Source organism: Mustela putorius, unplaced genomic scaffold (genome assembly GCF_011764305.1).
Source record: "Mustela putorius furo isolate JIRA1106 unplaced genomic scaffold, ASM1176430v1.1 tig00000224_pilon_pilon_pilon, whole genome shotgun sequence".
Taxonomy (NCBI): domain Eukaryota; kingdom Metazoa; phylum Chordata; class Mammalia; order Carnivora; family Mustelidae; genus Mustela; species Mustela putorius.
This window is the reverse complement of record NW_025421321.1, coordinates 2,822,423-2,843,664: the sequence shown is the minus strand read 5'-3', so window position 1 is coordinate 2,843,664 and position 21,242 is coordinate 2,822,423. Positions and strand designations below refer to the sequence as shown.

Here is a 21,242-nt window from a genome sequence, read left to right as displayed (position 1 = left end):
AAATTATTATTATTATTATTATTTTTGTTTTCTCTTTGTTAAGGGTCTCACTGATGTCTTCCACTCTTTTCTCAAGTCCAGGGAGTATCTATATGAATATTACTTTAAATTCTTTATCATGTATATTATTTATATCTGTTTTGCTATGCTTATTGTCCTATTCTTTCATTTGAATCATATTCTTCTGTCTCCTTATTTTGCCCTACTTTCTGTTTCTTTGTGTTAGGAAAGTCAGCTGTCTCCCCCACTCTTGAAGGTAATGCCTTAGGAAAAGGAGATGTAATGCCTTTGTAGTACAGTGTCCCCTGTTTCCCAGGACCTGGTGCTTCAGGGAGTGTCTCCTCTGCATGTTGGATGTGCTCTGCTATTCTGTTCTGGCCAATTTTTTCTTTAGTCCAGTCATCTTTAGAGGTTCTTTTTGCCTGTTGTGGGAGTGTTTGTTCCCTGCTGGGGTGGCCATGTTTTAGCTAGGTACATGCTGGGCTCTTTGTGAAATGAGATCTGCTGCCACTGCTGCTGAACTGATAAAAATGCATGGGTCACAGGTGTGGTGTGGGCAGGATTTGCACTGATCTTCTGGGGCAGGTACCCACAGACAGGGCTGAGACTGACGGAAGTGTGACTGGGAAGGATAGGTCCACAGAAGCGTGGGGTGGCATGGGGAAGGAACGTTGGTTGGTATAAGCAAGTTATGTAGCGAATGTAATAGCACTGTGTTTTCCAGTGGTGGTCATGTGTTTATGCTGGGGTCTTTGGAGGGAAATGGCCCCTCTTAGCTCCTTTGTTCCTGGAGGGGACTCCCTGTTATCCTTGCCTCTTTGTGACACACTCTGAGATGAGTAAATAACTCTTCCTCGCTGTATACTGCAGATATTTTTCAAGTTGCTGCTTCTGTGCTGTATCTCTGTAGGCTGTTGTGCTTTATGTATGCCTTTTGGGCTCTCAGCGCCAGATCTCTCTGATTTTTAAATTCCTTGGCCTCTTTTGCTTTCAAAGCCAAGTATTATGGGACTTAATACTATGACTTAATATTATGGGTCTTACCCCAGTGGACTCCTTGGTGTGGTGATCGGTTTCTTGCCCTCTACTGTGCTATCTCCCTCCTAACCTTGGATGGCCACAGTCTGTTTTGCTCCCAGACCATTCCTGCCTTCTTTCCTGTGGCCTCTTCTCAACCTAAGGTTCACAGCAATATTGTAGAGAAGGTACAGATACTCCCCACATAACTCCCTGCCTGCACACAATGCTTGGCCTCACCCATTATCAGTGTTCCCCACAGAGTGGTATACTTGTTACAGTTGAACGTATTTTGGTATATCATTGGCACCCAAAGTCCGTAGTTTACCTTAGGGTTTATTTATGGTGTTGTATAATCTATGGGTTTTGACAAATACATAATGATGTATATCTACCATTATTGTGTCACACAGAGTAGTTTTACTGTACTAAAAATCCTCTGTGCTCAGCCTATTCATCCTTACTCCTAGTCCCTGGCAACCACTAATCTTTTTTATTTTTTATTATTTTTTAAGGATTTTATTTATTTATTTATTTGATGGAGAGAGAGAGATGACAACTAGGCAGAGAGAGAGGCAGGCAGAGAGAAAGGGGGAAGCAGGCTCCCCACTGAGCAGAGAGCCCAGTGTGGGACTCAGTCCCAGGATGCCGAGATCATAGCCTGAGCTGAAGGCAGAGGCATAACCCACTGAGTCACCTAGGCACCCCAACCACTAATCTTTTGTGTCCTCATAGTTTTGCGTTTTTCAATATATCTTATAGTTGGAATCGTACAGTATGTAACATTTTCAGATTGGCTTTTTCCATTCAGTAATGTGTACATAAGTCTTCTCCATGTCTCTTCATGGCTTGATAGTTCGTTTTAAAGTGCTGAATAATATCTTATTAACGGCATGTACTACAGTTTATTCATTCCCCTACTGAAGAACATTTTGGTTGCTTCAAAGATTTGACTATAAAACTTTTGTATGCGGGAATTTGGATGACTTAAGTTCTCAGTTCTTATAAGTAAATACCAAGGAACACTATTGCTAGATCATTTAAGTGTATGTTTAGGTTTTCAGATTTTGGGTGTGTGTTTGTACAAGTGTATGTCTATGTTTAGTTTTGTAAGAAACTGCAAAACTGTCTTCCACAGTGTATCTACCATTTTGCATTTCTACCAGCAATGAATGAGAGTTCCTGTAACACCACAGCCTTGCTTGGTGTTGTAAGTGTTCTAGACATTGGCTATTCTGATACATATGTAATGGTATCTTGTTTTAATTTGCAGGTAAATCAATGTAGATTTTTTTATATACTTATTTTCTGTCTGTATTATTATTACTTTTTTTTTTTTTTTTGGTGATGTGCTCAGATCATTGATTCTTTTTTTTTCCCCGCAAAGATTTTATTTATTTATTTGACAGACAGAGATCACAAGTAGGCAGAGGCAGGCAAAGAGGGGGAAGCAGGCTCCCAAGCTGAAGGCAGAGGCTTTAATCCACTGAGCCACCCACGCACCCCCATTGATTCATTTTAAAATTTTGTTTTCTTCTTATTATAATTCATGTATTTTGGGTAATAGTTCTTTCTCAAATGTTTCTCTTGCAAATATTTTTTCCATTCTGTGGTTTATCTTCATTCTTTTGACAGCGTCTTTTGCAGAACAGAAGTTTTTTTTTTTGTTTTTGTTTTTTTTTTTTAATTTGACAGAGACACAGTGAAGAGAGGAAACACAAGCAGGGAGAGAGGGAGAAATAGGCTTCCTGCTGAGCAGGGAGCTTGCTGCAGGGCTCCATCCCAGGACCCTGGGATCATGACCTGAGCCGAACGCAGATGGTTAACGAGTAAGCCACCTGGGTACCCCCAGAACAGAAATTCTTAATTTTAATGAAATACAGCATATCAGTTCTTTCATGGGTTGTCCCATTGGTGTTGTATATTAAAAAGTATCACCAAACCTGAGGTCATTTAGGTTTTCTCCCATTATCTCCTAGAAATTTTATAGTTTTATGTTTCCATTTAGGTTTGTGATCCATTTTGCATTAAATTTTGCAAGGGTATGAGGTCTGTGTTGTTGTTATTATTTTTATTATGGTTTTGTGTGTGGATGTCAGTTATTCCAATACTCTTTGTTGAAAGACTATTTTGCCTCCACTATATTGCCCTTGCTCTTTTGTCAGAAATCAGTTAACTGTATGCGTCCATTTTGTTTATATTTTTGCTAATATACTTTTGTTATTGTTTTTTTATTTTGCTGATATACTTTGTTTTTGTTTTGTTTTGGTTTTTTGAGATGTCTGTTCCTTTATTGACTGAACAGGCTGCTTACCAGGGATGAAGTAGAGGAGTGGGTGTTCTCAGTACTAGGCCTGTGCTTCATAGCCTTGAAGGTAATAGAGAACTCACCCAGATAGTGGCCAGTCATCTTGGGCTTGGTTTCCTCCTATTTGAAGGTCTTGCCATTGTAGACACCCACCATGTTGCCCACCACCCTTAGTCAGGATGATCGTGTCCCACAGGTTCATCTTAACCACCTTTTCCATCTGGGGAGCCTCTTTGGCCTTGCACACATGCTTCAACACTGAGTGTTGTTTCCTCCACAAACCCCAGGTGAGCCCCTACTGCTGCCAGGCACTGTAGAGCTGCACTAATGGCTTTTAGGACACATCCAGCAGCTGGTTGAGGTCCATGCCAGGATAGGTGAACTTGTGGAAGGTGCGCTTTTTTTGCTCCACTTATGCTACATTATCAGCTCTTTGGAAGGGACCACCTAACACCACATTGTCTTGATTAGTCTAGGTTTATAATAAGTATTGAAGTGAGGAAGTGTCAGTTCTAATTTTTTTCTTCAATATTTTGCAACTCTGGGATTTTTGCCTCTATAATAAACTTTAGAATCACTTTATTGATATCCACAAAATAAGTTCTTGGGATTTTGATTGGGATTGCACCAAATCTGTAGGTGAAGTTGGGAAAAACTGACATCTTGTTAAGATCAGATCTTCTGTCCATGAACATGGAATGTTTTCAGTTATTTAGTTCTTTGATAGCAGACTCCCTGCTGAGCAGGGAGCCTGATGGGGGACTCTATCCTGGGACTGCAGGATCATGACCTGAGCTGAAGGCAGTCAGTTAACCAACTGAGCCACCCAGGTGCCCCTAGTTCTTTGATTTCATTCATCAGAGTTTTGTAGTTACTCTCTTACAGATCTTATATATATATTTTTTTCTTACACATATCTTGTTAGGTTTATAACTATACTTGACGTGTGAAAACGGGGTTTAAACAGCATGTGTCTGCTTCTGTGCCATTTTTTAAAAATAAACACAGTAGGGTATTAATGTATTTCCGTCTCCCTTATGATTTAATTTTTTTCTCTAGTTTTATTGTAAGAATGCAGCATATAGTATCATGTACAGACTGTGTGTTAATTGTCTTCTTACGTTATTAGTAAGGCTTTTAATTAATAGCGGGCTTTTAGTAGTTAGGTTTTTGGGGGAGTCAAAAATTATATATGGATTTTCAACTGTGCAGAAGGATGGCACCCCCACCTCCCACAATGTTCCGGGATCACCGTCATTTCCTTTTTGGGGGTGCTAATATGAGTGCTACTGTGTTTCATATTTCAAATTCATCTTGTTCATTGCTGGTATATAGGAAAGTGATTGACTTTTTTGTATTACCCTATTATTCTTCAAACTTGCTTATTATTTCCAGGATTATTTCATCAGTCGTTTTGGATTTCTATGTGGACAGTCATGTCGTCTGTAAATGTAGTTTTATTTTTTCCTTTCCAACCTGTGTTTCGTTTCTCTTTTCTTTTTTTTTTTTTTCTTCTGTTACTGTATTAGCTAGGATTTTCACTATGATGGTGATGTAAAGGGACATCCTTGATGATAGGGGACATCCTTGCCTTGTTCCTGATCTCAGTGAGAAAACTTTTGAGTTCCTTACCGTTAAGTATGATGTTTGCTTTTGTACATATTTTTTATTAAGTTGAGGAATTTGCTTCTATTCCTGGTTTCCGGAGCATTGTTTTTGTTGCTTGTTTGTTTCATTGTGAATGGGTGTGGAGTTCTTGTCAAATGTTTTTCTACATGTATTAATGTGATCATGAATTTTTTGTTTTTTTGTTTTGTTTTGTTTTTGTTTTTTAGCTTGTTGATGTGATGGATTATATTAATTCATTTTTAAAAGTTGAACCAGCCTTGCATACTTGGGATAAATCCCCACTTGGTTTTGGCGTATAATTCTTTTTTAATACATTGTTGGATTTGGTTTACTAATACTCTGTTGAGGACCTTTTGTAGCTGTGTTTGTGAGTGATGCTTGTCTGTAATTTCCTTGTAATGTTTCTGTCTGGTTTTGGTATTAAGGTAATGCTGGTCTTATAGGAGGAATTAAGAGTTATTTTATTTGCTTATATCTTCTGGAAGGGTGTAGAGAATTGGTATAATTTCTTTTTCATTAAGTTTGATAGGCTTCACCAGTGGAACCTGGTGCTTTTTAGTCTTGGAAGATTATTATTTATTCAATTTCTTTAATAGATATAGTCCTGTTTAGGTAATCTATTTCTTGTCTGCATTTTTTTTTTTCTTTTTAAAGATTTAATTTATTTATTTGGCAGAGAAAGAGTGTGTACTAGAGAGCACAAGCAAGGGACATGCAGGCAGAGGGAGAAGCAGGATCCCTCTTCAGCAAGGAGCCCCATGCCTGGCTCAATCCCATTTTTGCCCACCATCCCAACTCTGGCAACCACCAGTCTTTTTTCTATCTGTGATCTTGAGTCTTTGTTTTGTTTTTGTTTTTTGAAATTCCACACATATAAGGGAAATCATGCTGTATTTGTCATTCTCTGACATTTCATTTAATGCCCTTGAAATCAACTCATGTTATTGCTAATGGCAGGATTTCATATTTTTACGGTTAGAATATATTCTGTTGTATATGTGTGCCACATTTTCTTTATTCATCTGTTAGTGGACATGTAGGTTGTTCTCATATCTTGGCAGTTGTAAGTAATGCTGCAGTGAACTTGGGGATGCATATATCTTTTTGAGTTAGTGATTTCTTTTTTTCAGCCATTTACCTTTAATCTGTTTTCATATTTAATTGGGGTTTCCTGTAGACAACATATAGTTAATGTTAGATATTGTCATTGTGGATTAAAATTATCTACTGGTAGACATCTACTATTGATGTTCTAGTTAATATTGATATGGTTGTGTTAAGAGCTATCATATTTATTGCTATTTTCTGTTGTCCTAGTTCTTCCTATATTTTTGTCTTCTTTTTCTGCCTTCCCTGTTTTTATTTTTTTTTTAAAGATTTTATTTATTTATTTGACAGGCAGAGATTACAAGTAGGCAGAGAGGCAGGCAGAGAGAGAGAGGAGGAAGCAGGCTCCCCGCTGAGCAGAGAGCCCGATGCGGGGCTCGGTCCCAGGACTCTGGGACCATGACCCGAGCCGAAGGCAGAGGCTTTAACCCACTGAGCCACCCAGGCGCCCCAACCTTCCCTGGTTTTCACTTAGAATTTTTTGTGACTCAAGTTTTGCTCCTTTTTTAGCATGTTACGCTTTTTTTTTTTACTTGTTTAGTGGTTGCCTTAGAGTTTACAGTATACATTTACAACTAATCCAGGTCTACTTTCAAATAATACTATAGTACTTCATGGGTAATGTGAGCACCTCATAATAAAGTAATCTTAAATTTTCCTTTTCTTTGTGTCATTGCCATCACATATTTTATTTTTATATAAAATACATGAGCATGTATGTAAACATGGGAATTTTGTATACATTTCTCATACATAATAGAAATACGTGTTGGTATTGTTTTGAGAAACTGGTATATGTTAGATCAGTTAAGAGAAAGAAAAATAGTTGTTTTTATTTTACCTTCATATATATATATATATATATATCAACATCTTTGTAAGGCTGATGTACTGGTAACAAATTCCTTCAATTTTGTGTGAGAAAATATTTCTCCCATTTCTTGTGGAGTATTGAATTCTTTTTTTCTTTCAACTTTAAATATTTCACTCCACTCTTTTGCTTGCATGGTTTTTGAGAAGTCAAATGTGATTTTTTTTACTTTTGCTCCTGTCATAGGAGAGGTTTTTTTTTTTTCTCCAGGTTCTATGTCATTTTTCTTTTATTTTCAGTAGTTTGAATAGGATATGTGTAAGTATATTAATATTATTATTATTGTCACTTATTTTGCTCGATGCTCTCTGAGCATGCTAGATCTGAGCTTTCTGGATTTGTGGGTTTTTGTGTAACATTAAGTTGGGGGAATTTCATAGTAATTATTGTTTCAGATATTTCTCCTGTTCCTTCATCTTTTCTCTTTCTTTTTTGTCTTATTTCATGGATGTTATTCCTTTTGTAGTTATTCCACAGTTCTTGGATATTTTGTTTGTCTTTATTTTTTTTTCTCTTTGCTTTTCAGTTTTGTAGATTTTTTTGAGATAGCCTTAAGTTTGGAGATTCTTACCTAAGCCATCTTCAGGTTATTAGTAAGCCCATCAAAGGCTTTCTTCATTTCTATGATAATGTTTTTGGTCTCCAGCATTTCTTTTTGTGCTTACAATTTTTATCTTTCTGTTTACATTCATTTGTTCATTTTTTGGTTATATACCCAGAAGTTTGATTGCTGGATTATATGGTAGTTTAAATTGTACTTTTGTGAGGAACTACCATATTGTTTCCATAATGGTTGCACCATTTTACATTTTTTTTTTTTTAAAGATTTTATTTATCAGAGAGAGAGCGAGCCTAGGCAGACAGAATGGCAGGCAGAGGCAGAGGGAGAAGCAGGCTCCACGCCAAGCAAGGAGCCCGATGTGGGACTTGATCCCAGGACGCTGGGATCATGACCTGAGGCGAAGGCAGCTGCTCAACCAACTGAGCCTCCCAGGTGTCCCACCATTTTACATTTCTACTAACAATACACAAGGGTTCCAACTTTTCCATACCACTACCAACACTTGTTATTTTCATTTTTTTTTTCCCTTTTTGCATAGTAGCCATTCTAGAGAATATAAAGTGGTATCCCATGGTGATTTTTTTTTTTTAAAGATTTTATTTATTTATTTGACAGGCAGAGAGAGAGAGATCACAAGTAGGCAGAAAGTCAGGCAAAGAGAGAGAGGGGGAAGCAGGCTCCCCACTGAGCAGAGAGCCCAATGCGGGGCTCCGTCCCAGGATCCTGAGATCACGACCTGAGCCCAAGGCAGAGGCTTAACCCACTGAGCCACCCAGGCGCCCTTTTGATTTCCATTTCCTTGATTGGTGATGTTCAGCAGCTCTTTATATGCTTTTAGGAATTCATATATCATTTTTGGAGTAATGTCTATTATAAAGTCTTTTGCCTGTTTTCTAGTTGGGTTATTTGATTTTTTTATTATTGAATTGTAGGAGTGTTTTTTTTTTAATATATCCTAGATATTAATCTTTTATCAGCTGTATGGTTTGCACATATTACTCCCATTCTATAGGTTGACTTTTTTACCCTATTGAGTGTGTCCTTTGATATACAAAAGATTTTAAGTTTGATTTATTTTTTTGTCTATTTTTACTTTGGTTTCCCATGTGTTTGGTGTCAATCCCAAGAAATACATTGCTTAATCAAATGTCATATAGTTATTCCCCTATGTTTTTTTCTAGGGGTTTTATAGTTTTGGATCTTAGTTTTAGGTGTTTAATTCGTTTGGAGTTCATTTTTGCAGATGGTGTAAAGTAAGGGTTTGGCTTTATTCTTTTGCGTATGATTATCCAGTTTTCCCAGCACCATTTGTTGAAAACAGTCTTTTCTCCATTGAGTGTTGTTAGCACCCTTGTTGGAGATTATGTGACCGTATAGGTGAGCATTTATTTTTGGGCCTTGCACCTGTCCTTGATCACTTACTCTTTTCAGTCTCTATTTTAGAATTTCACTGGGCACCTCAAATTCTTCACATGTTTACTCAACAAACTACCTTACTTCATCATTGGTAAACTGAGAGTGTTGGCAGTGAACCACCAGGCCCTATTCATTCTTCTGTCAACTGTAAATTTCCTTTTCAAGGTACTTCCCCTTGAAGTTAGCCCTTTTCTTGTTACCCCTTTCAGTTTCCTAAGCCCTTATTGCCCCCTTTTCATTAAAACTGGCTGTTTTCTGAAGCAACTGGCTGTTTTTCTTAGCCTGAAAACACATTCATGCTCGTTTGCCCTAAATAACTGTCCACATCTGTGTCCCATTATTGCCCTGTCTCCCCTCACTTTGTCAGTCAGAGCTTGTGAAAATTATTTAGCAGTATTGGTAAAAAGAGAGCAGTATTGGTAAAAAGAGAGAAAGTAGTGTAAGATACAAACAAAAGATTTTTTTTGTGTTTGTGTGTATGTCTTGTCACCTTTATACTTTTCTGTAATTTAAAACCTTTTTAATCTTCATGTATGCTTTTATGACTTAAAACATATCTGCTTTTTTTTTTTTTTAAGATTTTGTTTGTTTATTTGACAGAGAGATCACAAGTAGGCAGAGAGGCAGGCAGAGAGAGAAAGAGGAGGAAGCAGGCCCCCTGCTGAGCAGAGAGCCCGATGGTGGGGCTCGATCCCAGGACTCGGGGATCATGACCTGAGCCAAAGGCAGAGGCCTTAACCCACTGAGCCACCCAGGCGCCCCACATATCTGCTTATTTAACACCTTCTTTGATGAGAACTAAGAAGTATAGTAGGAGAAAGGGGTTTTAAGTTAAGATGCCATAACATAGATTTATGTGACATTGCAAAGTGACATTCCAAAACAATGGAGAAAATATGGATTATACAATAGATGTTGCTTGAACAATTGACATTTTGTTTAATGATTTTTTGGGTTTAATCATTTATTTTTAAAAAATAGTGCTCTTGCCTTCATTATTTACCAAAACAAGTTTGACTTAAAAGTAATTTTAGAGAAACTGAAAGAAAACACAGATGAGTTTTCAACTCAAATGAGAAAGACCTTTTTTACCATATAATCTGAAAAAGAAAAAAAAAGAAGAACCAGTAAAGATAGTTTTTACTGCATAAAAATTGAAGCTTTATTTCACAAACACAGATAAATGACAATTTGGGAAAGCTGCAGAAAGCTCTGAGGGGCTTCTGGGTGGTGCACTTGGTTGGACCCTTGACTCTTGGCTTCAAAAAACAACAACCAAAAAACCCTCAGATGTCTGTATGGTTAAGAACCCTTAAAAATTAGCAAGAGAATCTTTTCTTTGCTCTTTGAAATTTGGGAATGGCCATAGTGTATTAGTAGAGAATTTATACTCTGAATATTTCAGTGTGAATATTAAAAATTGGTCTTAGCAATCAGAGAAATGCTAGGTTGACTTAGTGGTACCTCTTCTGCTTACCAAGTTGGCAGTGATTGAAGAAATGGGAAAAATTAATTTATTTTGAGGAGTATGTACTCTGGGGCATTCAAATACTGAGTGGAGAAGTAGATTGTTATAAACTGTATGGCTATAAACCATATTGGCATATAAACTATAAACTATGCTATAAACTCTACTGGCAATATAGTAAATGGTTCAGATATTTATATTCTTTGAACTAGTTATATTCTTTGAACTAGTTATTCAGTTTTTAGGAATTTATTAAGAAATAATGGTACACAAATTTATGTGTATTTCAATAAATAGTGAATATGTAACATCTGCCAGTTAATGTTCCTGGTTGCATGGTGGTGGGCAAACCACAGGGTCTTACTTCAGTGGAGCCTTACAGTTTTTTTTTTTTTTCAAAGAATTTTATTTATTTATTAATTTATTTGACGGATGGAGATCACAAGCAGGCAGAGAGGCAGACACGGAGAGGAGGGGAAGCAGGCTCTCTACTCAGCAGGGAGCCCGATGTGGGGCTCGATCCCAGAACCCTGGGATCATGACCTGAGACGAAGGCAGAGGCTTTAACCCACTGAGTCACCCAGGCACCTTGAGCCTTACAGTTTTGAGGGAGAGATAGCTATACAAACAAAAATACTTATGAACTGTATAAATTCAGTGAAGGAAATTAACAGGATTTTGTGAGAAATAATGAAGCAGGCATACTTTAGTATGATAGCAGGAGAATGCTATTCAGAACTATCTGAAATACCACTTTCCTTCTGCATTGTCCTGCCTTGATGTTAGCTTTGAGTTAATTGTTCATCACACAAACTCATGCAGGCAGTCAGTGTTTGAACTGTGGTTTCTCTTGTACTGAGCAGGATTATTATGGAGACAATCCATTATCAGAGTAAAACCGGCTAGTCTCATGAAGGTCTAAACCCAGCTCATGTGGGTTAAGTTAAGTTAAGTAAACCTAGCCATTCGTGAGTGAACAAATCCAGTGATAGGTGAATTCTGCTTCACAAAGATAGGATGAAGTGACATCAAGGACCGAAAAGTGAGGTTTCTGAGGATTTGAGTGCCCAAAGTCAGTATGGTACCTTTTCTGACATCTGCTCAAAATTTAAAATCAGAAGGATTGGGAGACCCCACTTTTCTGGGTCTGTATTCCTACTGAAAATGTAGATTTTTTTTTTCCCCCTTTGCTTCCCTGGAATTTTTCTCTACTCACTTGACTTAGAATACCCGTGTTACGTTTTTAACAGATATGCTGGACCCAACCCTGCCTCCCCAAGATGTAAGGGGAGGTGAGAGGCAGGTGTGGGGGATGGGGAGCCTTCATTTAATTGATACTTAACTGTTTCACTGTGCCAGACTAGAGTCTTGCTTAGTAGGGATTTCTGTTTTGTTTTGGTCAGGTGATTCTCAAGCTCATTTCCCCTTAGTTGTGGTTTCACTAGGATAGTGAGAATCTTATTCGTTCATTCACATGTGTCTCTAGATGATGAGGCGTTTTGTTTAAGGGAACCATAGTTTCTCTTTCATTTATGTACATTCATTGAATTTCTCACTCTGATATTGAAAGTGATGGATAGAAGTCATATCATATCGGGGCGCCTGGGTGGCTCAGTGTGTTAAGCCGCTGCCTTCGGCTCAGGTCATGATCTCAGGGTCCTTCCTGCTCAGCAGGAAGTGTGCTTCCCTCTCTCTCTCTCTCTCTCTCTGCCTGCCTCTCTGTCTACTTGTAATCAATCTCTGTCAAATAAATAAATAAAATCTTAAAAAAAAAAAAGAAATCCTATCATATCAATACCGGCTGTTGGCCTGTTTAAAACAGATTCCCCAGGGCTGCCCCAATTGTAGAGATGCATTCTGGTTTTAGTCACTGGCTAACCTATAGTATGCAAGGACTAGGTGAAGTAAAGTTCATGTCATGCTAGCCTTTGGTGAGAAATTTGGGTATTTTCAAAGCATAATGGAAGCCATAGAAGGATTTTAAATTTTAAGCAAAAGCGTAACATGGTTTGTCTTATGTTTGAAATGATACCCCTTTGGTGAATGAATTGGATGGGAGGAAAAATACATAGAGGGAAACAGGAAGGAATTAGCCTTTTCAGAAGTCCTAGAGGGAAATCATAGCAGACTTGAACTTTGGTAATAGCAACAGAGATGTAAAAAAATGGGTGGATTGAGGTAATGTAGAAGGTAGAACTGACAGATTTTGGTGATATTTTGCACATAAGTTTAGAGCTTAGGAAAAGTGAGAACCAAAGATACATATTTGAGAGTCAATATACTACCAGTAGTCATAGGTGAGATTCAGTATTTGACACAGAGGAGATCTGAAAGAGAAGAGGTTTTAGGACTGCTTTGTGGGGAAGTCAGTGTGAGGAAGAGCGTGAGAAGGAATGGCCACTAAGGTGGAAGTTAAACTAGAGAGCATGGTGTCTTTGAAGTCATTGAGAAGAATATTTTAAGAAGATGAGTGTGATTAAGAATGTTTTCTGTAGGTTTGATTAAAAAGGAAAAATTGAAACATAGTTAACAGTGGGCAAACAGTCCATCTGCTGTCTAGTCTACCCTAGATAACCACTTCTTCACCTTATTAGGTATCTGATCAAAATCCCCTTAGGACGTTTCCCGACGACTCTTATTTTATAGAACATTTGATGTTCTATATGATGCCATTGTGTCCCACCAACATTACCAGCTAAGAAAGAAGAAACACTGCCAACTGAACAGGCAGCAGTGTTAGGATTCCTGTGATTTGTGAGATATATAGTGATTCTAGCTTTGTCGAAATATGGTGTACTGGAAATAATTGATGAAATACTATAAAATAGCACTCTTCTCTGCTCCTATATTATAGGTAATGGTTTGCTTGTCATCTCTCCTAAAATGCAGGCCTCTTGAAGACAGAGATTTTTTTGTGTGTCCTACTGGTGCCCCAGTACCTGGTGAATGATAGCAGGCACAACAAACAAATCTTAAATCTGCATTTTTAAAGAAATCAAATGAATAAATGAAAACATACTGCTTTGTAGACTTCTTTTTTCAATTAATATATTGCTTTTTTCCGGTGTCCTTGTATAATTTTCAGAAATTATGTTTGATGGCTGTGTACCCTTATCATGTGTGTATGATAGAATCTGGTGTGTCCCGGGATCTTAAACTTTGAACTTTCGGAAATAAAAGAGCCAGGGTGTGGACTTGGTTTATTACTGGAAGTATTCAACTTTTATTTCTACCTTTTTAATTCCTTGAGTGTAAAACACTGATCTGTAGAGAGAACAACAAACAGTACCTGGACTGGGGAGTCCTCCATGCCGTAATGGGTTAGAAGTACTTCCTTATTTTTCCCCATAAAGACTTGAATATGGCAAGAGAGATTTTAAGTATACCTTGCCTTCCCTAAGAAAGCAGGTTTGTGTCTGTTTAGTTATCTGTAAAGTGAGAGAGTGGCACCACATCTTTTCTCAGCTTTCTTGCTGTTATCAATTCTTAATTTCTTTATTTTTTAAATTTTTAAATAATAATATATACTTAAATAATTTAATTAAATAAATAAATTAAATAAATTTAATTTATTTAAATAATAAATAAATAAACATATATTTCTATCCCCAGGGGTACAGGTTTGTGAATCGCCAGGTTTACACACTTCATAGCACTCACACATACCCTCCCCAATGTCCATAACCCCACCCCCTTCTCCCAACCCCCCTCCCCCTAGCAACCCTCAGTTTGTTTTGTGAGATTAAGGGTCACTTATGGTTTGTTTCCCTCCCACTCCCATCTTGTTTCATTTATTCTTTTCCAACCCTCCAGCCCCCCATGTTGCATCTCCACTTCCTCATATTAGGAAGATCATATGATAGTTGTCTTTCTTTGATTGACTTATTTCGCTAAGCATGATACCCTCTAGTTCCATCCACGTTGTCACAAATGGCAAGATTTCATTTCTTTTGATGGTTGCATAGTATTCCATTGTGTATATATACCACATCTTCTTTATCCATTCATCTGTTCATGGATATCTAGGTTCTTTCCATAGTTTGGCTATTGTAGACATTGCTGCTATAAACATTTGGGTGCATGTGCCCCTTTGGATCACTACATTTGTATCTTTAGGGTAAATACCCAGTAGTGCAATTGCTGGGTCATAGGGTAGTTCTATTTTCAACATTTTGAGGAACCTCCATGTTGTTTTCCAGAATGGTTGCACCACCTTGCATTCCCACCAACAGTGTAGGAGGGTTCCCCTCTCTCCGCATCCTTGCCATCATCTGTCATTTTCTGACTTGTTAATTTTAGCCATTCTGACTGGTGTGAGGTGATATCTCATTGTGGTTTTGATTTGTATTTCCCTGATGCCGAGTGATATGGAGCACTTTTTCATGTGTCTGTTGGCCATCTGGATGTCTTCTTTGCAGAAATGTCTGTTCATGTCTTCTGCCCACTTCTTGATTGGATTATTTGTTCTTTGGGTGTTGAGTTTGCTAAGTTCTTTATAGATTTTGGACACTAGCCCTTTATCTGATATGTCGTTTGCAAATGTCTTCTCCCATTCTGTCAGTTGTCTTTTGGTTTGTTAACTGTTTCCATTGCTGTGCAAAAGCTTTTGATCTTGATAAAATCCCAATAATTCATTTTTGCCCTTGCTTCCCTTGCCTTTGGCAATGTTCCTAGGAAGATGTTGCTGCGGCTGAGGTTGAAGAGGTTGCTGCCTGTGTTCTCAAGGATTTTGATGGATTCCTTTCGCACATTGAGGTCCTTCATCCATTTTGAGTCTGTTTTCGTGTGTGGTGTAAGGAAATGGTCCAATTTCATTTTTCTGCATGTGGCTGTCCAATTTTCCCAGCACCATTTATTGAAGAGGCTGTCTTTTTTCCATTGGCCATCCTTTCCTGCTTTGTCAAAGATTAGTTGACCATAGAATTGAGGGTCTATTTCTGCCAGTACCATGCTGTCTTGATGATGACAGCTTTGTAATAGAGCTTGAAGTCCAAATTGTGATGCCACCAACTTTCTTTTTCAATATCCCTTTGGCTATTCGAGGTCTTTTCTGATTCCATATAAATTTTAAGATTATTTGTTCCATTTCTTTGAAAAAAGTGGATGGTATTTTGATAGGAATTGCGTTAAATGTGTAGATTGCTTTAGGTAGCATAGACATTTTCACAATATTTATTCTTCCAATCCATGAGCATGCAACATTTTTCCATTTCTTTGTGTCTTCCTCAATTTCTTTCATCAGTACCTTATAGTTTTCTGAGTATAGATTCTTAGCCTCATTGGTTAGATTTATTCCTAGGTATCTTATAGTTTTGGTGCAATTGTAAATGGGATTGACTGCTTAATTTCTCTTTCTTCTGTCTTGTTTTTGGTGTAGAGAAATGCAACTGATTTCTTTGCATTTCATTTTATATCCTGACACTTCACTGAATTCCTGTATAAGTTCTAGCAGTTTTGGAGTGGAGTCTTTGGGTTTTCCTCATATAGTATCATATCATCTGCGAAGAGTGATGGTTTGACTTCTTCTTTGCCGATTTGGATGCCTTTAATTTCCTTTTGCAGCCTTGCAGCCCTGGAGTAAATCCCACTTGGTCGTGGTGAATAGTCCTTTTAATGTACTGTTGAATCCTATTGGTGAGTATTTTGGTGAGAATTTTCGCATCTGTGTTCATCAAGGATATTGGTCTGTAGTTCTCTTTTTTGATGGGATCCTTGTCTAGTTTGGGGATCAAGGTGATGCTGGCCTCATAAAAAGAGTTTGGAAGTTTTCCTTCCATTTCTAATTTTTGGAATAGTTTCAGGAGAATAGGACTTAGTTCTTTAAATGTTGGTAGAATTCCCTTGGGAAGCTGTCTGGCCCTGGGCTTTTGTTTGTGGATTTTTGATGACTGTTTGAATCTCCTACTGGTTATGGGTCTGTTCAGGTTTTCTGTTTCTCCCTGGTTCAGTTGTGGTAGTTTATATGTCTCTAGGAATGCATCCATTTCTTCCAGATTGTCAAATTTGTTGGTGTAGAGTTGCTCATAGTATGTTCTTATAATTGTCTGTATTTCTTTGGTGTTAGTTGTGATCTCTCCTCTTTCATTCATGATTTTATTTATTTGGGTCCTTTCTCTTTTCTTTTTGATAAGTCTGGCCAGGAGTTTATCAAGCTTACTAATTCTTTCAAAGAACCAGCTCCTAGTTTCGTTGATTTGTTCTCTTGTTCTTTTTGGTTTCTATTTCGTTGATTTCTGCTCTGATCTCTATGATTTCTCTTCTCCTGGTGGGTTTAGGCTTTCTTTGTCATTCTCTAGCTCCTTTAGGTGTAGGGTTAGGTTGTGTATTTGGAGACCTTTCTTATTTCTTGAGAAAGGCTTGTATTGCTATATATTTTCCTCTCAGACTGCCTTTGCTGTGTCCCACAGATTTTGAACCGTTGTGTTTTCATTACCATTTGTTTCCATGCATTTTTTCAGTTCTTCTTTAATATACTGGTTGACCTATTCATTCTTTAGAAGGATGCTGTTTAGTTTCCATGTGTTTGGGTTCCTTCCAAATTTTCTCTTGTGATTGAGTTCTAGCTTTAGAGCATTGTGGTCTGAAAATATGCAGGGAATGATCCCAATCTTTTGATACCGGTTGAGACCTGATTTAGGACCGAGGATGTGATCTATTCTGGGAATGTTCTATGTGCACTAGAGAAGAATGAGTATTCTGTTGCTTTGGGATGGAATGTTCTGAAGATATCTGTGATGCCCATCTGGTCCAGTGTGTCCTTTAAGGCCTTTATTTCCTTGTTGATCTTTTGCTTGGATGATCTGTCCATTTCAGTGAGGGGAGTGTTAAAGTCCCCTACTATTATTGTATTATTGTTGATGTGTTTCTTTGATTTTGTTATTAATTGGTTTATATAGTTGGCTGTTCCCACCTTAGGGCCATAGATATTTAAAATTGTTGCGTCTTGTTGGACGGACCCTTTGAGTATGATAAAGTGTCCTTCCTGATCTCTTATTATAGTCTTTGGCTGTAAATCTAATTGATCTGATATAAGGATTGCCACCCCTGCTTTCTTCTGATGTCCATTAGCATGGTACATTGTTTTCAACCCCCTCACTTTAAATCTGGAGGTGTCTTCGGGTCTAAAATGAGTTTCTTGTAGGCAACATATAGATGCGTTTTGTTCTTTTATCCATTCTGATACCCTGTGTCTTTTGATTGGGGCATTTAGCCCATTAACATTCAGGGTTACTATTGAGAGATATGAATTTAGTGCCATTGTATTGCCATGTAAGGTGACTGTTACTGTATATTGTCTCTGTTCCTTTCTGATCTACTACTTTTAGGCTCTCTCTTAGAGGACCCCTTTCAATATTTCCTGTAGAGCTGGTTTGGTGTTTGCAAATTCTTTCAGTTTTTGTTTTGTCCTGGAAGCTTTTAATCTCTCCTTCTATTTTCAATGATAGCCTAGCTGGGTATAGTATTCTTGGCTGTGTGTTTTTCTCGTTTTGTGCTCTGAATATATCATGCCAGCTCTTTCTGGCCTGCCTTTTCTCTGTGGAGAAGTTTGCTGCCATTCTAATATTTTTACCATTGTATGTTACAGACTTCTTTTCCTGGGCTGCTTTCAGGATTTTCTCTTTGTCACTAAGACTTGTAAATTTTACTATTAGGTGACGGGGTGTGCACCTATTCTTGTTGAATTTGAGGGAGGTTCTCTGCACCTCCTGGATTTTGATGCTTGTTCCCTTTGCCATATTAGGGAATTTCTCTATAATAATTCTCTCCAATATACCTTCTGCTCCCCTCTCTCTTTCTTCTTCTTCTGAATTCCCATTTATTCTAATGTTGTTTCGTTTATGGTGTCACTTATCTCTTGAATTCTCCCCTCGTGGTCCAGTAGCTGTTTGTCCCTCTTTTGCACAGCTTCTTTATTCTCTGTTCTTTGGTCTTCTATGTCACTAAATCTTTCTTCTGCCTTATTTATCCGAGCAGTGAGAGCTTCCATTTTTAATTGCACCTCATTAATAGCTTTTTTGATTTCAACTTGGTTAGATTTCAGTTCCTTTATTTCTCCAGAAAGGGCTTTTATATCTCCCGAGAGGGTTTCTCTAATATCTTCCATGCTTTTTTTGAGCCTGGCTAGAACCTTGAGAGTCATCATTCTGAACCCTAGATCTGCTATATTACCAATGTCTATATTGATTAGGTCCCCAGCCTTCAGTACTGCCTCTTGTTCTTTTTTTGTGGTGAATTTTTCCGCCTTGTCATTTTGTCCAGATAAGAGTATATGAGGGGGCAAGTAAAATACTAAAAGGGTGGCAAAGACCCCAGGGAAATACCCTTTAACCAAATCAGAAAAGATCTCGAATCATAGAGGGAGAAAGGGGATAAAAAGAGGTTCAGGAAAAAAAAAAAGGAAACAATTAAAAAAAGAAAACGAATAAATAAAAAATATAAAAAAGAAAAAATATATATATTACATAAAATTTCAGAAAGTGGTTCATTTTCTGTTTCTAGAATTGCTGTTCTTCTTCTTTTTGATCTCCCGTTGGATTTGTAGGTGTTAGCAGTCTTTAGATAAGCTATCTAGCTGATCTCCTGCTACCCGAAGTAGTCTCAGCCTGCTACTTCTTCGCCATCTTTACTCCTCCCTCATAAATTCTTAATTTCTTATGTTATCTTTTCCTGCTGTTCTTAAATTTATTTTTTGTTTCATGATGGGCATTCTAAAACATGGAATCATGATTTTTATGATACATGTGCATTTTTTTTAAAGATTTATTTATTTATTTGACAGACAGAGATCACAAATAGGCAGAGAGGCAGGCAGAGAGAAGGAGGAAGCAGGCTCCCTGCTTAGCAGAGTGCCCGGTGTGGGGCTCGATCTCAAGACCCTGAGATCATGACATGAGCTGAAGGCAGAGGCCTAACCATCTGAGCCACCCAGGTGCTCCATGTGATATATGTCCATTTTTGCAGGCAGTTTTTTTTTTTCATACCTTTTAGGTGAACAAGAATCAAGTATGTTAATAGTAACCTTACTAGCGTAGATTTTTAGTTCTATGAATACTTTACAAAATTTAAAATATGAAAAATTAAAAGAACTCTTAATTTTTTTTTTAGAAGTCAATGAAAGGATTCTATTTTGCAAAGCTGTACTATGAAGTTAAAGAATATGATCTTGCTAAAAAGTAAGTACCAAACTATAAACATGCTTTAGTTTTCTAAAGTCATTCCCCACCTCCACCTGGGTATTCTTACTTGAAATTGGTGAAAATAATATGTTTTCTGTTTTAGCAGTTCTTCCTATGTATGTCCTGAAAATCAGTTATTATATCACTCCAGACTGATACAAAGGACTAGCCTTAATTCCGTGGAGATTGAGCCTAGAACGAGTGTTTTCTGCATGCATGCCGCTTATTTATACTTAGGGCAAGAAATCATTAGGCTTAAAACACTTCTAAGGAACAAAAGAGAGCCATGCTGTTTTAAATTTCTTACCGGTTAGATATCTGGTACTTTAATCAGCTGGAAAAATACCAATGAATACAAAATTAAACTGTGATTTCTGGAGAGGAGAATAGCTTGTGTAAAAGATCTTTGACTCAGTAGGTAACAGTCTGAGGCTTTGTCTCACCTCCTAAGGCCAAGAAGTTCAGTGATCTAATTCCTGATTTAGAGTACCTTAAAGCAGGAAATTAGGAGGGAGGTGAGCAGATAGGTTAAAGACATTTATGGGAAGATGAAAATGCTGATAGGTAAGGAAAATAATAACACCTTTATTTAACTAGCAGCAATGGGACTGTCAACCTTGTTCCTTTTTAATGTGACCCTTTTTCCTCCAGTTTTGGTTTTTGGTGTATATATAGATATACTTATTGTTTATGTATATATTTATATATAATATTTATTGAGCCCAGAAGATGCTTATTTTTTAGCTGTTAACTTGAATTAAGAAATGGATATTACCTACGTTTGTTAGTTTATTTAGTAATTTTTCCTCTGCTCTGTTTTAGCTGGGAACAGTACTATTATTAGATATTACTTTCTTGTTTAAAAGGTGAATAGTACAATAAGAAAAGGTAAATATTTACTATAATCTTTTTCTAATTTCTGTGTAAAACTTTTTAGTGCTTTATTGAAATATAATTGGGGAAAAGCAATTAATGTGTTCATTCCTTATGTATGGGTAGCATTAGAAAAAACCATTTTGTAAATGTAGTAGTTAATGGTAAAATAAGTATATGTTAATTTTGTATGTATGTGTTTATTCTTTTTATGAATACTTTTGAGTTTTTAGCATATTCTAGTTTAAGTAAATAGTGGTAGTCAATAATGAGAATAACTGTGGATTGGTTTAGTGTTTGCTTTGGTTTAAGATGTACTTTTCAGGTTGGAATTAAATATAGATCTGAATGTTATAATTTGAAGATTATTTTTGTATTATTATTTTTAAACAGATATATAACTGCATATATTAATGTGCAAGAAAGAGATCCCAAAGCTCACAGATTTCTTGGTCTTCTTCATGAAGTGGAGGAAAATATAGACAAAGCTGTTGAATGTTACAAGGTAAAGCATTTAAGATTAAAATATAGCCTTTGTACAGTCAAACACATGATACCCAGAGTAATTTGTATAGTAAATAATTCAAATATATTTTATAGATGTTATGAAAATAAGCAATGGTATGATAATACTATTAACACAGATTAGAATAGATCTTAAGTTATTTGGCTCAAAGTACACTGTAATTTAATCATTAAGTTAGCACTTGTAAAAGAGGATTAACACCCAGAAATGCTGTTCTTATGAGTGTGGTTTTCTTTCTTTTTTGGGAGCACTTACCTGATAAAAACATAATTTTTATTTAATTCATCTG

General features: G+C 37.0%; 1 protein-coding gene across 3 annotated transcripts in view; it reads left to right on the top strand.

Moving 5' to 3' along the window:
• The window catches only part of RANBP2 (RAN binding protein 2), an 83,831-nt gene that overhangs the window by 11,012 nt on the left and 51,577 nt on the right, over positions 1-21,242 (top strand). For all 3 annotated transcript variants that reach the window (XM_045077605.1, XM_013062372.2, XM_004764339.3), the window contains exons 2-3: positions 19,484-19,551; positions 20,821-20,932. In XM_045077605.1, coding sequence (XP_044933540.1) covers positions 19,484-19,551; positions 20,821-20,932 — 180 coding nt within the window. The remainder of the gene's footprint in view (positions 1-19,483; positions 19,552-20,820; positions 20,933-21,242) is intronic.